Here is a 17,499-nt window from a genome sequence, read left to right on the forward strand (position 1 = left end):
GAAAAAAATAAATAAAGGACATGCTCCCAATCTCGTAAAGGTCACCAACACAAACAAATAGTTGAGACGTGACGTACTAAATGCTAAAACGGAATTGCACCCAGGGTAGAGTGGTGGGAACAGGAACTTTTTGGAGCAGGAGAAGAGTGATTTAGCTTTTGTAGGATAGGGAAGTGTTTTCCAGGTGACCAAAGGAGAGGCAGGCATCTGGGAAAAGGAGCCGGGTAATCTAAAAAGAGATATCAAAGTGAGTTGGGGAACCATAAATGGTTCAACATGGTTGGAGTATAGGATGCATGAAAGATTAGAAGTTGAGGTTAGAGGCTGTGTCTTAGATTAGCACTGTCAAGATCAACATCTCGGATTTCTTGGGGTTTGTTCTTGCATTAGCCCACATCTTGCTGGCTCTTGTCTTTTATTTTCTAAGAATTAGCTCATATCGGACTCTTTTTAAAGACACTGAACATTTAATCTCCTTGGGTAGCTCCAGCCCAGCCTGACAACTTACTGGTTGTCAGTGTAATCAGTTTTACCCCATGAAAATAAGTGACAGGTTTCCTTTTGAACATGAGAAGATCCTAAATCTCGTCTGCCTGTGCGGCCATATTCCATCCGAAGTCAGGGTGTCCTTGGCACTGCCCCAGACATTAATCCCAAACTCCTACTTCAACCCTTTCTGATAAGATGCTAAGAACAGTTTTTAAAAAACATTTACACTCTAAACATATCCTATCATCACTTAACACTTGTATTAACCAGTTGTGATTGCAGAAGGCTCCGTGGCAGAGTCAAAACATGAGCAAAGGACCACCAGGCCAAGACCTGAGAGTGGAGAGTAGATCTGGCCCCAGCCTCCTGCATCAAGCTTGGAGATTCATATTTTTAAAATTCTAGTCTAGGTGGTGCATGATTAGTAGAGTTTAGGAATCCTGTCCCAGACACAGGTCTCAAAACAGCAGAAAGAATGGCCAAGAGGTAAGTGTAGAGTCAGAATCGGGTTTAGCTCCCTTCTTAGCCTCCTGTTTGGTGATTTGGAGTTAAATGCTTTGACAATCTGATTTTTATTTGTAAACAGTAGTGTTAATCATATTTATCTCATTGTGATTGAGAAAGCATGTATAATGTCAATATATACTTATGAACATAGAGCTTTTCACAAAATAAATGCTCAATAAAAGTCTGCCATTACAACAAAGCCAATAAAGATTTTACCTTTAGCTGGTGCCCTTTTCCTTTGAATGCCCTAATCTTCTCTTTATATTCCATAGATGTTCTTGCCCTCAAATCAAAGCAACTTTTTTGACTCTTTGATATCTTGGGGTGGCAGCGAGTTTTTTTTTTTAGCTTTCCTTTAAAAACAGTCCCTATACAGTCAGCAGTATTTGAGTAGTTAATACATCCGGGTAACCATTCATGGAGCTTGGGACCCATTCAAGGAGTCACAAATCCCAGTCTGGTACTTGGTATGGTCCTGCGCAGGAAATAGAATCATGTTTTCTGATGTTCAGATGACCATGCCCTTTCTGCATGTATGCATCCATCCATTTTAAGAACTCTTCCATTTTGGAGGGCTTTCAAACAGGATAATCTCTCATTGTTCTTGTGTGTACTTAAAGTGACTACACATGAAGGAATCTCTCTGAAATTTCCTTCATCTCATAGAGCTGGTTATGTTGGAAGGAAGCCCAGAAGGTGATCGCCTAGGCAAGACTTCTGGTTTGCCCCTTATTGTCAAGGACAGTTGAAATCTACTTTATCCTTCTGTAAAGTACATAAAAAGTGTCATATGGAAAATCAAACTAACATATCATTTCATCCCTCTTGGGGGCTATTCCTGGATAGGTGCATGGATTGCTAGATGAATCGATGGGTGCATTGATGGGTTCTAGGTATTGTACTAAGTTCCAGAGATAGGAAGCCAATTGCTTATACTCCTTCCTTCAAGAACATACAGGCTAATATCTAGTAGGTGAGAGAGAGAAATTAATGAACAATTACATACAAAGTGGAGAGACAGTTTTTCAGAACAGTTGTAAGACCAAACAGAGTCAAGGGGTTCAGGTATTCTTGAAACAGTGATGCTAATGGTAAGATTTTCACAAGAGGGAGATTGTTTCTGGACAGAAAAATGAACCAGCTAAGGAAAGAACTTACACAAGTGTGAAAACCTAAGACAACAAGAAGTATTTTGTGACTGCAGATGGTTTGTGCATAAACATATAGTGATTGAAGTAGTCTCAGATGACTATGGAGACCTGCAATACCAACATTTTAAGGGATTTTATATATTAATAAATACCATCAACTTTATTCTGAAGGCTACTCGGAATTCAGAATTTCAGAAAAATTGGTAGCATCAGCCTGACATTCTAAAGCAAAAGGGAAAAGGAGAAAAGAATGGATTAGAGAGAGGCCAGGCTACAGTCATAGAATCCAGGAATTTAGAAAGAAGAAAGCCCTGAAGGTAGGTGACAGCAATAGGAATGGAAGAGAAAAGGTAGGTGATAGCGGAAGGGAGATGGGTATAGAAAGGCAATAGAATCTGTAGGACTTGTAACTGATAGGTTTTGAGAGATAGGCTAGGTAGCCTTCCTAGAGATAGGAAGGGCCCTTGGATGATTCCTAAATTTCCAGCTTGGGATTCAGGATTGGGATTCCCAATCCCAATTGGGAATCATCCCAATTGGTGCTAATCCCAAACTGGAATCCCAGTTTGGGATTAGCACCATTCCTTAAAAAGAGAATATGAAACCAAGCATGCCTTAGAGTAAGTATAACTATCTTTGGGAATCAATTCTGATGAGATATCCAAGAGACATTTTAATATACGGGTCTGGCTTTTAGTTGGGTGTTTTGAACTCCAGGTATTTAGGAGTTATTTTGTAAAGTAGTGATTATGTGAATCTATGGGGGTGTCACTCAGGCGGAGGGGATTAAGTGAGAAAATAAGGTCCAAGAATGGAGCCTCAGGGTATATGGATATTTAAGAGGCAAATGGAGAAGAGACCAGAGAGGGACCAGGAAGTCCCTGGTGTTACAGAAATTAAGGGAAAAGTTTCAAAGAATACATGATAAAATTCAAATTAGGTAAGAACAGGAAACAGTCTAATTAGGTCGAATATGAAGGTCATAGGAGCTAGCCCCAGGCACTGGTGGAAGTGAGATTTCCAAGGGAAAGAGTTGAGAGCTATGGAAGGTGAAGAAATAGAGATCTTCTTTTGAGATAAAGAAAGGAGAGAAAATTGTGGAAAGATCATTATTATCTTCCCTAAGTGACCAATATACTATTCAACAGTCTTTCCTGTTAGGAAATATTTTGTTCAACTTACTACATTTTTAATTTTTTGAAGACAAAAGGGTTAATATCATAATTTTTTCTGAATAAGATTTTTAAGTATCATGCTTACTACCCAGATTTGGTTTATTTATTTTTAAATTCAGCAACTGTGGCCAAAAAAAGTGGGGAGATTTTTTTTTTTTAAGATTTTATTTATTTGACGGAGAGGGAACACAAGCAGGGGGAGTGGGAGAAGGAGAAACAGGTTTCTTGCTGAGCAGAGAGACCGATGTAGGGCTGATCCTAGCACCCTGGGATAATGAAATGAGCCAAAGGCAGGTGCTTAACGACTAAGCCACCCAGGCACCCCCTCAAAAAATTTTTTTTCTTGAAAATGATTTCAATTCACTGGTGTTGAGACTATTTACAAGTACCTATGTAAATATTTTAACCACAAGATTTCTGTTGCCATATGTTTGGATATTCCAAAGGAAAAATCTGATCCCAAGTGTTAATAACACAAGAAGGCAGTTGAGCTGTCTCTGAACTGGGATTTTTAAGTGTTCAGCTCTAAAGCTATCCCAATAAACATGCTTTCTAGAACATTAAAGAGACTTCTATTATATCAAATAGATTTTCCATATATGTGTGGTATATTTATCCCTCTGTTTAACTTTTGTTATGTTTTTCAATAAGATCTTAAAGCTTTCTTTATATAGGTCTTTTATCTTTCTTATTAAATTCTACGTATTTTATAGTTTTTATTCTTTCTAATGGTAAATGGGAATTTATGTACATTTACTTTTCTAACTTATCAGTAGGAAAGAGAAAACTATTTCAAAGTATTTATCTGGTATGCCTGAACATATCTTGTTATTAATGCCAATTATTCTGGTGAAGTTTCTTGAACTTTCTATTGAACAAATTATATTGTTTGCAAATAAATAAAAGTTTACCTTAAAAAAATGCTTTCTACCAAAACAAGGAACCAGACAGAGTACAGTTAAAGGCAAATATCACTTGGAATGCCTTCTTTAAATGTTAGACATTTTAGCAACATCTGCTGTAAAAGCAAAACAGTGAGAATGTAAAATCTCTTTGGAAAAGAAGACTCACAAGAAAGCGTGATCATTGAAGCCACATCTGTCATGAATTACTTTATTAATTTTCTTTTATTTACTAGTTTTTATTTGACAGCTGTGATGCTTTTTTCCAGAGCAGAAATCAATAAAGCCATAACTCTTTTCCCATCTGTGGTTCATTTTCCTCTTAGAAAAGACACAAAGGATTTAGGGGAAATTTGCTTTATGTTCTGCTATATTTGCAATTCTTGTTTTGTTTCAGGGGCCTCCAGGATCAGGAGGAGAAGCAGGGAATCCAGGCCGTTTGGGAAGCCAAGGAAATAAAGTAGGTCACATTCCTTAAGCCCACCAAAGTTAAGGTTTTCTCCTCAAAGTAAGTGTGTCTGGTTGTATTAGCCAGAGCACTTTAAACACAAAGGAGAACCTCTTATTGCCCCGACGCCCTGGGTTGATTCTTAGAGAGCCAGCAACATCTAAGGACGTGGGTGTGGACCACAGTGAGATCAAGGATTCCAGCTCAGCATAATTTCATGAGGGGCTACACCCAGTCGTAGCTGGGGAGACCTCAGGGAAGAAAGACTGTTCTAGGGGCAGGAATTCCTTTGCCCCTCTCTTCTTCCCTCCCCTCCTGTCTTCTTTTCTTCTTTGTTTCCTCCATGCATGCAAACATTTGTGCACACCTTTTAAGACAAAGTCACTCTACTGGTATTCTGTTGGATTAGAAACTCAGCTTCAGGAGAGGAGATATCTTTGACTCTTTGCTCACTGATGGATACTTTGAACAGTTCCTGGCATGCAACTGCTTAGTAAATATTTACTTAATGAATTTCTGGTTTGTATAATAGATATGACATGGAATCAATCTCCATAGAATTTAGAATATTTTCAAGACAATAATCTATAACATGAAGTAGACCAGAATATGGGTCTGAGAATGGAAATTTAAATATAGTATTAGTGAAGTATTTTGGGGCTGGGAAAAGAAACATCATAGAGGATACAGACTTGGAGCAGACCCTAGAAGATAAGAAAGACTTTGACAAGCAGAGAGGAGGCATGAAGGATTTCAGAGAGAAGAAACTATGTGAAGGAAAGCGCAGGGTTGGAAAATCCTGGGTGTGGGTATTTGGGGGGAAAAATGATCCTGTCTTATAGGCACATTAAAAAAAAAAGTCTGTGGTCACTTACTTTATTAGGTAGCCAGTACAGTGTTGTTTACAATTTTTTTAATGGAGTGTTTGAACACAGCCAGACTTGGGAGGATTTTGAATAGGCTACTCAGTGTAGAAATATTTTGAAGGCTGAGGGATTGGCAGCTAGGAGACTAGTGGGTGTGTTCTAGCAGTCTCCAAGACAAGCAGCGATTGGATGACTCAAGAAGATGAGGATAGAAGGGGCTCATGATGACTCTGGAGGACTCTGCCATTAGGGAACTAAAGTAGAGAGAAGAGGGCTGGATGACTTGTGGACTTCTGGCGTGAGTGTAGTACCCTCCCAGAAGTAGGAAAGTCATGAGAAAGAGTGGTGTCAGAATGAAGGGAACCATTTGTTTTGGAGAATAAAGGAAAGAGTTTAGGGCTGGTCAGTGATGCAGTTTCAGAGGCATTTGGAGTTTTTTTGTGTTTGTTTGTTTGTTTGTTTGTTTGACAGACAGATCACAAGTAGGCAGAGAGGCAGAGAGAGAGAGAGAGGAGGAAGCAGGCTCCCCATGGAGGAGAGAGCCCGATGCAGGACTCAATCCCAGGACCCCGGGATCATGACCTGAGCCGAAGGCAGAGGCTTTAACCCACTGAGCCACCCAGGCGCCCCAGCATTTGGAGTTTTAAGAAGACTCTTGGTGGTGTCCGTTTGTAAGAAGGGGAAGAGGAGATAGTGAATCATTAGAAAAGAGGGGGAAAAATGCATACTGGATGCTGAGAAGAGAGTTGAGGAAGGAGAGGTCAAATGTATCAGCTGGTGCAGAACAGATAAGGAAGGGGGAGTGAAGTAACCATTGCCTCTGGTGGCTAAGATGCTCCAAAGAATATTTTCAAAAATGTAGCATTTCAGAGGAGGAGAAAGAAAGGGAAAGAGCCTACAAAGGGACTAGATAATGTGTTGGTGAGGAAGAAATGAATTCAGGGCTATAAACCACTTTTTGAAGAAGCTAAGTGTGGGGGCAAAGGGGGTACATTAATTTCCAGTCTAGCACAGACTGAAGCTGGGTATTTGTTTTCTTTTTTTAAGATTTTTATTTACTTATTTGAAAGAAATAATAGGAGTGAGTATGTGAGAGGAGAGGGTCAGAGGAAGAAGCAGACTCCCCGTGGAGCTGGGAGCCTGATGCGGGACTCAATCCCGGGACTCCAGGATCATAACCTGAGCTGAAGGCAGTTGCACAAAAAACTGAGCCACCCAGGTACCCTGGGAATTTGTTTTCAATGATAGGAGAAACTGTATAGTATGCGTCTGGGCAAAGAAAACGAAAACAGAGAGAAAGAAGGTTGAAGATGTCAGAATAGATAATTAATGGAGAAATTCCTTGACCTAGAGGATGAGAATGAGGGCTTGAGAAGAGGGGCTAGCTTTGTAATGAAGATCTGCTAAGAAGGACTGAAATGTTGGATGCCAGCTGTCAAGTTGCAAGGACCATTGATTGGAGGGCGAAATGAGACAGATGGAAAACAGGGATAATCAACTCCAACAGGGAAGGATTCCTAGAGCATGCACTGTAGCAATAGTAGTCTGAAAAGGGAAGTTTGGAACAGAGACAACTGCTGCCTTCTCACCCTCAAGAAGGCTGCAGGAGAAGTGGTGTCACTGCTTAGAATCAAATTTATCTTACAGTGAGGAAAGATGTATATCTGTGTGCAGATGTCATGAATGCATACAGAAGGTTTGCTGATGAAATGAAAGCACTCCAGAGGGTGTGCAGAAGGAACCAGAAGAGAGGTAGGCGGGAATAGAGGGTTATAGGTGAGGGTCAGTTATAGGTGCGAGTGTAGAAGGAAATAGATAGGAGCAGGGTAGTTGTGCCAAAAAGATCGTTATTAATAAGAGGGACTTTCAGGGGCGGGGGGCAAGAATTTGGAAACAAGTGCCCTCAAAGCAAGCCCAAATCCTTTGGGAAGTCCCAAGATAAATTGAGTCCTCTAGATTCATTGTGAACTGAGATGAGCCTCAAACACTTAATCCTACCTTACTCCAATAAGCTCAAGTTCCCAGGGAGGCAAGCAATTTAGCGATTAATCCTGGGTTCAATGCCTGGATGTACCAATTACATAGTGACCCTGATCAAGTCATACGGCTTCCCTTGTTTCCCTACCTTAAAGCAGATGTTCTCAAAGTTCACTGTGTATAAGAATCAGATGAGAAGCTTATTTAAAAAGGCATATTCTTGGGCTCCATTACCAGAGACTATACGGGGGGGGGGGGGGGGCAGAAATTTCCTTTGCATGTGGACCTGAGGGAATCGTGAGGTAGGTAGCCTCCAAAGGCTACCTTTGAGAGTCACTACCCTGAAAGAAAGATATCAAGGAAGGTGATCTTCTGTTTCCCATCCATGGAACCCGATTCTATTTTAGTCTCAGAGTTCAATACTGGTGGACATTTGTCCATTTGTCCACTTTTCACACTTAACTGGGTTGCCTTTCTATCCTTAAAAATGAGTTAACCACTCCTTAAGTGTGGGCTGCACACACTTCTGCACTCCTTCTTCCAAAGAGTATATTATGGGACGGGCAGGGGAGCCAAGTGGTCAAGGTTAACATCAATAATTATCCTGTGTTGACAGTATGTTCTCTTGATAATGTTGAGCTGAGAATGGCGCTTAACCTCTGTGGTCTTTACCCCTAAAGCCCCTAAAACCCAATTTAATCGTGAGAAAAGCCCCAGTTCAGGGATATCTTACAGACTATCTCAGTGTACTCTTCACAACCGTCAAGGTCATCAAAAACAAGGAAAATCTGATAAACTGTGTTATAGTCTAAGTGAGCTTAAGGAGACATGATATGGTATACTGGATAGGATCCAGGAACAGAAAAAAGATATCAGGTAAAAACTTAAAAAAAAAAAATCTGAGCAAAGTATGGGCTTTAGTTAATAATAACAAATCAATATTCCTTTATGCATTGTAATAAACACGTCCTACTAATACAATGTTAACAATAAGGGAAGCTAGATGTTGAGTATCTAGGAACTCTCTGTGCTACTTAAACATTTCTATGAATCTAAAATCTAAAATTTTAGGGGTTTTTTTTTTTTTAAAGGAGTTAACCTTCTTTTGTAAAGTTGTGTTAACTTTAACTTTCTCAAGTAGCTGGACTTGACTCAACATAATATTGAGATTGATTTATAACCCACAGTAGATGTTCTACTAGTCAGAAGTCAGGAATTGTTGCCATGGATGTCGTGCTACCCTGGTTATCTTGATCAGCACTTCAAGCTAGATTAGTAAGACTGTTTTCTTTGCAGCAGCCAGATTATTTGATGGATTGTCTTGGAAACAATTTTGTTAATTTTTTTAAACAGTACAGAGCTCATGGTAAGACATTTCCAAGGGTGTGGTCCATGGCACTGGGCTGCCAAGATGGCAGATTGCACTAAACAATGCATCAGACTTGCTGGGACTTCATTCATCAATGAAGGAGACCTCACTGGCCAGCAACAGCAATTCTTTGCATTACTCACACAATTCGCAGTCCTGACCACAAATCTGTTGTCACTGTGTGTGATGCACATGGATGCAATTGTATAACTAACTGTTGTCTTAGTACCATCACTTCCAATTTCCTTTACAAAACACAACACACACACACACATAAACAGCAGCAAACTAATAAGGACATGTTTCATTCCATCTGACAGGGAGAACCTGGAGATTTGGGAGAAAAAGGAGCTGTTGGCCTCCCGGGTCCTCGAGGCTTGCCGGTTTGTGTTGGATCGCAACTTTTGACCTGGCACTTGGAATCTTCTAGTTCAGTAGATATCCCATGTGGTTCTCTGAAGAGTGCATTAAAGATCCCACCCCAGTCTAGCCTGATAGCCTTCTGGAAACTGAGATATTATCCTCAACTTGGACTAGTTCCTTAGCCAGCTCTCCTAAAGTGGCAGCTTCCCTGGTACCAAACATCCTGGCTGGGATGCTTTGAAGCTAAATGATAAACTGGACAAAACTTACATTTAGCATCCCCATAACCCTTCTCCCATTCTTTCGTCCCATCAGAACTTGCTCATCAGAAACCTAGCCCACACTCTCCTAGTGCTCAGGACTTCTCACAAAGACCTTCTGCAAGGGTCTGGCAGTAGCCTCTGGCCAGGCATTTAGGAGGTCTTATTCTCACCTAGCAAATTGAAAGGTATTTAAAGTAGAGGTGTTAAATAGAAGAGCTAACAACACTAACTCCTTCTATTGAGATTATTGTATGCCTGAAATTTTCCCATTCAGTCTTCATAATTATACCATGGGTAGTTATAATTTTTAGTCCCATTTTACAGATGATACAGGTGAGCCTCAGGGACAAAGCACCATTTCTCTCTGTCATTGAGAGTTGCCTTTAGTGCCATTATGTTAGTTAATACCAAATGTTAGTGGCCAGCCCCAGAGAGAGAATCCACTTCTTACTTTCTCCTAATCAAACCAAAAAACTGGGTGTCTTATTCTTATGTGAGGAAGCCTGCCTCCAGTTTGTAGTCTGGGATATTTGTAAATAATGCCTTTGTTTACAGGGCGATGATGGCAACCCAGGTTATGGTAGCATTGGAAGTAAAGGAGCAAAGGTAAGACACATTGACTGGAATCGGGACATTTCCATTTGTTTTCTGTTGCTTGTTTTGGTTTTGTGGTCTTTATTTTTGACACATTCAAGAGAAAAAAAAAGGCAGTAAATAGGGCAGTCTTGGACATTTGGAGATAGATTTTGATAATTTATTTGTTGATATCCCTTGGAGACTGTGGTAAAAGAAAAAACAATTTGATGGCTTAAGGTTCAGGCAACAACTGAAACTTGAAAATTAATTTTCTGTTCCTTTGCAAAGATGTGCAGCCAGTGCCTGACTTGTTCTAACCCGAACAGTGCATCTAATCTTAGCAGCTCTGTGCTAGGCTTTACTTAGGGGAGGCATTCCAAAGTTCTCTTCTTAATATGTTTAACCATTGGTAAGAGGTTTTTACAGCGTCTTTCTAAATGCATTGGGCCAAGCAATAACTCAAAAATAAAGACTTTTAACTTTGTGGTGCATAAACAATGAATCTTGGAACATGAAAAAAAATTAAGATGTTAAAAAAATTACAACTTTGTATTTTGAACATTTAAGGGTCTGGAAGTAAGATAGATAAATTTATAAAACCAGTGATTCCTATACACTAACAATTATCACTTAGAAACCATAAAAACAATACCCACAAAAACATAGTAGAGTTAAGAATATCCTTTCTGCAAAATGTTTGAGACCTACAACAATAAAATTACTGAAATTAAAAACTTCACTAAATGAAGACGTCCAAATTCTTGTTGGAAGGTTTAAAACATTTTAAAGGATCAATTTAATTCCAAGTTAAATCCCACTAGGAATGATGCAAGAGGCTGTCTGGAAGGATAAACAAACCCCAAAAAGCTAAAATTTCTTTGAAAAAAGAAATCACTAATAAATGAGACATTTCCACAGAAATTTTTTTTTTTAGAATAGGGAATTAATTGAAAACAAGTTCAGTATCTGATGAGGGAAATATTGAGTAGCTTATGGCACTGGAATATTAGCCACTCTTTAAAATGAATGTATATGAAGTTTACAATCACATAAAGAAATTATCTGACAATATCAAGTAAAAAACCAGGATATAAAAAAATCAAAAAGAATATTTAACCCAATTGTGCTAAAAATGAATTTTGAAGGGCCTAAAGAAAATATGGCATTTATAATGGTTCTGGGTAGTGAGATTTTAGATGATTTTTCTCCTTTCTGTTCTTTTGCATTTTATATATGTTTGAGGAGACTCTACTTATAATAATCAGAAACTAAACTTTAAATAAATTATTTTCATCAAATGGGGATTGTCAGACGTCTTCAATTATAGTCCTTGGACTAAGTAAGGTAAACAGAAGCTTAGAAAACCAATGATCAGGTTTAGGCTCTACGCTTCTCAAATTTCTCCATTGAAATATGTGTTAAGAAGACTGTTTCAGAAACACTTTGACCGTCTGGACAACTGTCCTGTTAAATGCCTTCAGTAGAAGGAGAGCTGATTTGTAATTCCTCATATGTGCACATTTATCCAATTATCTAAGTTGTCATGATATTTTGGTATAAATAGCTTAATTTAGAAATTGGAGCTAGTTTCTCAAATAGTGCTGTACAGTTTAATTTTTAGTTGTTTTGGCCCTCTCTTGATTCATGATGCTAAAACCAAGTAAGGCAGCAGGTAAAATTAAAGTCAGCATAAATCTACCTTGGTGATGTGTGCAAATATTAATTTTCTATACTGTCAATTACAGGGGCAAGAAGGATTTCCCGGAGAAAGTGGACCTAAGGTACCGTGTACTTCACATTAAGTAGAGATCAATTAGAAATTACTCCTGAGGCTATAAAATGTATCACAGGACAAAAGAAGGATAATTATAAAATGAATGGAGAGAACCCTTAGGGGCACATGGGTGGCTCAATCACTTAGGTGTCCCAACTTTTGATTTCAGCTCAGGTCATGATCTCGGAGTTGTGAGATTCAGCCCCTCATCAGGCTCCACGCTCAGTATGGATTCTCTCTAAAGAAAGAAAGGGAGAAATCTTTATGAGGAAAATGGGGAAGACAGAAGCAGACTTTTTTAAAAATTTAATTTCTAGTTTTTAAATTCATAAGTAAAGGAAGAAATAATCCTCATTTTTTCTTCTCACGTGGACACCTTCTCTATCATATGTATTTTCTTCTTTGCTCAAAGGAAAGTAAAATGTAAGGAAAACCAAAACCTGAATTCTTCTCCTTGCTCAATTTTTCCAATGTGATTATAAGTCACCTTCCAATAATACATAAAACATCTTCATATTGGAATAAGTTTAAAAACATATTGAGATATAGCTGTCCAGTTTTCCCAGTACCATTTATTGAAGAGGTTGTCTTTTTTCCACTGTTTATTTTTTCCTGTTTTATTGAAGATTATTTGACCATAGAGTTGAGGATCCATATGTGGGCTCTCTACTCTGTTCCACTGGTCTATGTGTCTGTTTTTATGCCAGTACCATGCTGTCTTGGTGATCACAGCTTTGTATTAAAGCTTGAAATCAGGTAACGTGATGCCCCCCGTTTTATTTTTGTTTTTCAACATTTCCTTATCGATTCGGGGTCTCTTCTGGTTTCATACAAATTTCTGGATCCTTTGCTCCAGCTCTTTGAAAACTGGACAGCTATATGTAGAAGAATGAAACTCGACCATTCTCTTACACCGTACACAAAGATAAACTCATAATGGATAAAAGACCTCAACGTGAGACAGGAATCCATCAGAATCCTAGAGGAGCACATAGGCAGTAACCTCTTCGATATCAGTCACAGCAAATTCTTTCAAGATATGTCTCCAAAGGCAAAGGAAACAAAAGCAAAAATAAACTTTTGGGACTTCATCAAAATCAAAAGCTTCTGCACAGCAAAGGAAACAGTCAAGAAAACAAAGAGGCAACCCAAGGAATGGGAGAAGATATTTATTTGCAAATGACAGTACAGACAAAAGGTTGATATCCAGGATCTATAAAGAACTCCTCAAACTCAGCACACACAAAACAGATAATCTTACTTTAAAAATGGGCAGAAGATATGAACGGACACTTCTTCAGTGAAGACATACAAATGGCTATGAGACACATGAAAAAATGTTTATTATCACTAGCCATCAGGGAGACTCAAATTAAAACCACATTGAGATATCACCTTACACCAGTTAGAATGACCAAAATTAACAAGACAGGAAACAACATGTGTTGGAGGGGATGTGGAGGAAGGGGAACCCTCTTACACTGTTGATGGGAATGCAAGTTGGTGCAGCCACTTTGGAGAACAGTGTGGAGATTCCTCAGGAAATTAAAATTAGAGCTTCCCTATGACCCTGCCATTGCACTACTGGATATTTACCCCAAAGATACAGATGTAGTGAAAAGAAGGGTCATCTGTACCCCAATATTTATAGCAGCAAGGGCCACGGTCGCCAAACTGTGGAGAAAAGCAAGATGCCCTTCAACAGACGAATTGTTGGAAGGTGTGGTCCATATACACTATGGAGTATTATGCCTCCATCAGAAAAGATGAATAGCAACATGGATGGGACTAGAAGAGATTATGCTTATTGAAATAAGTCAAGCAGAGAGAGTCAATTATCATATGGTTTCACTTATTTGTGGAGCATAACAAATAGCATGGAGGACAAGGGAGTTAGAGAGGAGAAGGGAGTTGGGGGAAATTGGAAAGGGAGGTGAACCATGAGAGACTATGGACTCTGAAAAACAATTTGAGGGGTTTGAAGCGGTGGGGGGTGGGAGGTTGGGGGAACCAGGTGGTGGGTATTAGAGAGGGCATGGATTGCATGGAGCACTGGGTGTGGTGCAAAAACAAGGAATACTGTTATGCTGAAAATTTTTAAAAAAATTGAGATATAGCTCTTTGATTTTAATAACCATTGTGTTTTTCTGAACTTATCTAGGGTGAGATTGGGGACCCTGGTGGTCCAGGAGAAACTGGACCCAAGGGAGCTAGAGGCAAGACGGTAAGCTTCTTCGATTCTAATGCCTTTCCACCTTTGCTACTTTGGGAAGTCCTTTTCATGCTTTTACAGTCATTTGAGTTGTCACTTGTTCCCCAAGAATCGCAAAGTGTGTGTGTGTGTGTGTGTGTGTGTGTGTGTGTGTGTGTGTATGTTTTGAAGGCAAACCTGGGAAAGGGAAATGGGTGTATGACTCATCCTCCAACACCAGCAAGAAGGCAAAGATGTGTTTGCTTTTAATGAACAAGTTCACCTGTCCTGGCTGCCAAGGTACCATTCTCAACTCTGGAAATAATGTTTTAGGAATCCTTGTGGTCAAAAAACAGTTTCACTCTGGCAAAATATGGTTAGTTTAATCCCATTTCCTTGGCAGATTTAGTGCAGCCTAATGTCCACTAGCATCTTGTTCTTCACTGTTAGTTTTGTTAAACTGCTTTTAATGACGTACACCCTGGAAGATCCTCTGCCCTTTTAGCTTAAGAGACTGTTACTAATTTTTATGAGAGAGTCTCCACTTATGGCTGAATCTATCCTTGTTATTCCATAGAAGAACTGGGAAATATCCGAAAGCTTTGGATCACTCGTAATGAAGACAAGTGTACAATATAGTCTCACAGGCATCAGCATATTCGGGTTCCAGGGGGTTAGGAATGGATTTTTTTATTTGTTGACTCTTTATATTTATACCATGTATAAAGGACATGGCTGCTTTGTGAAAGACATTGTTCTGATAATCGCCTCTCAGTAAATCTGTTTCTTTTCTTCACTGATTGGGTAAACCGATCTTAACACCATGTTAATTAGCAGGAAAAGAAAAAGTGCTATAACCTTGATACTTGAGGTGGTTTTCCAATTTTGTCATCATAGTGAATTTTTTTTTATACAGTTTGTTTTTATTTTTTATAAACATATATTTTTATCCCCAGGGGTACAGGTCTGTGAATCACCAGGTTTACACACTTCACAGCACTCACCAAAGCACATACCCTCCCCAATGTCCATCATAGTGAATTTTATTCTGATCCCATTTTTTATCAAGTATGACAAGAGCTTTATGTACAGAGTTGAGTTTTTTCCCTAGCTCATTGTTGCTCTTCTAAGGGATCCTGTAGAAGCTTCTTTGCTCCCCTATGTGTTCATTCTCTTTTGCATTACACTTGATCATTTCTACCTCTTTGACTCTTTCCAGGGTTTTTAATATTTTATTGAAATATAGTTGATATACAATGTTAGTTTCAGGTGTACAACATAATGATTCAACAGTTACATTGATTACAAAATTCTCACCACAAGGTGTAGACACCGTCTGTCTCCATATAATGTTATTAAAATAATATTGACTATATTCCCTATGCTGTACTTTTCATCTGTGTGACTTACTTATTTTATGACTGGAAGTTTGTACTTCTTAATCCCCTTCACCCATTTCACCCATTCCTCCACCCACCATCCCTCTGGCAGCAACCAGTTTATCCTCTGTATTTATGAGTCTATTTCTGTTTTTGTTGTTTTTCTGTTTTTGTTCTGGTTTTCTCTTTGCTTATTGTTTTGTGGGGGTTTTTTTTAGATTCTATATATAAATGAAATTGTATGGCATTTGTCTTTCTCTGACATATTTCACTTAGCATAATACCTTCTGGGTCCATCCATGTTGTCACAAATGGCAAAATTTTATTCTTTCTTATGGTTGAGTGATATTCCATTGTGTGTGTATATGTACATACATTATATATATATATATATATATATATATATATATATATCCTATTGTGTGTATGTATATCCATTCTTTATGCATTCATCTATTGCTTCCATATCTTAGATATTGTAAATTATACTGCAATAAACACAGAGGTACAGATCTCTTTTCAAATTACTGTTTTTGTTTTCTTTGGGTGAACACCCAGAAGCGGAATTACTGGGTCATATTGTGTTTCTATTTTTAATTTTTTGAGGAACCTCCACAGGATTTTCCATACTGGCCACAACAATTTGCATTTCTACCAGCAGTGCACCAGGGTTTCCATTTCTCCATATCCTTGACAACACTTGCTATTTCTTTTTGATAGCAGTCCTTCTGACTGGTGAGGTGGTATCTCACTGTGGTTTTGATTTGCATCTCCCTGATGATTAGTGAAGTTAAGCATCTTTTCATGTGTCTGTTGGCCATCTGTACATCTTTGGAGAAAGGTTTCTTCAAGTCCTCTGCCTATTTCTTAATCAGATTTTGTATGTGTATGTGCGTGTGTGTTGAGTTGTATGAGTTCTTTATATGTTTTGGATATTAACTCCTTATTGGATATACCATTTGCAAATATCTTCTCTCATTTAGTAGGTTGCCTTTTCATTTTGTTGCTTGTTTCCTTCATTGCACCAAAGATCTTTAGTATGATAATAATCCCAATTATTTATTTTTGCTTTTGTTTCCCTTACAGACAGATCCAGAAGATTAGTGCCTATGTTTTCTTTTAGGAGTTTTATGATTTCAAGTTTTACATTTAGGTCCTTAATCCATTTTGAGTTTGTGTATATATAAGACATTGATCAGTTTCATTCTTTGCATGTATCTGTCCAGTTTTCCCAGCACCATTTATTGAAGAGGCTGTCTTTTCTCTGTTGTATATACCTGCCGCTTTGGTCATAGATTAATTGGCCATATAAGCAAGCATAGGTTTATTTCTTGGTTTTCCATTCTCTTCTTTTGGGCTTTGTGTCTATTTTTGTGCCAATACCATATTCTTTTGATTACTACAGGTTTCTAGTCTATCTTGAAATCTTACATTGTGATACCTCCAATTTTGTTTTTCTTCCTCAAAATTGCTTTGTCTACTCAGGGTCTTTCATGGTTCCATACAAACTTAGGATTACTTGTTCTAGTTCTGTGAAAAATGCCCCTGGTATTTTGATAGGGATTGAACTGAAATCTGTAGACTGTTTTGGGTAGTATGGACATTTGAACATTCTAGTTCTTCCAACCCATGAGCACAGGATATCTTTCTACTCGGTTGTGTCATCATCAGTGTCATAAAATTTTAAGTTTAGATCTTTCACCTCCTTGGTTAAATGTCTTCCTGGGCATTTTATTCTTTTTGATGCAATTGTGAATGGGATTGTTTTCTTAATTTCTCTTTCTGCTACCTTATTATTAATGTATAGAAAAGCAAGAAATTTCTTATATTAATTTTGTATCCTGTGACTTTACTGAATTCCCTTATTCTAATAGTTTTCTGGTGGAGTTGTTAGGGCTTTCTATATATAAAATCATGTTGTCTGCAAATAGTGACAGTTTTACTTCTTCCCTACCAATTTGGATGTCTTTTATTTCTTGTCTGATTACTTCAGCTCAGATTTCCAGGACTCTGTTGAATATAGGTGGTGAGAGTGGACATCCTTGTATTGCTCCTGATTTTAGAGGAAA

The 17,499-nt window shown here is 38.4% G+C and overlaps 1 protein-coding gene across 1 annotated transcript in view; it reads left to right on the plus strand.

Moving 5' to 3' along the window:
* COL6A6 (collagen type VI alpha 6 chain) overlaps positions 1-17,499 on the plus strand; it is a 138,892-nt gene that overhangs the window by 83,687 nt on the left and 37,706 nt on the right. The window contains exons 24-28 of the mRNA XM_059390909.1: positions 4,622-4,684; positions 9,205-9,267; positions 10,066-10,116; positions 11,832-11,867; positions 14,022-14,084. Of these exons, the coding sequence (XP_059246892.1) occupies positions 4,622-4,684; positions 9,205-9,267; positions 10,066-10,116; positions 11,832-11,867; positions 14,022-14,084 (276 nt within the window). The remainder of the gene's footprint in view (positions 1-4,621; positions 4,685-9,204; positions 9,268-10,065; positions 10,117-11,831; positions 11,868-14,021; positions 14,085-17,499) is intronic.

Source organism: Mustela nigripes, chromosome 2, assembly GCF_022355385.1.
Source record: "Mustela nigripes isolate SB6536 chromosome 2, MUSNIG.SB6536, whole genome shotgun sequence".
NCBI lineage: Eukaryota > Metazoa > Chordata > Mammalia > Carnivora > Mustelidae > Mustela > Mustela nigripes.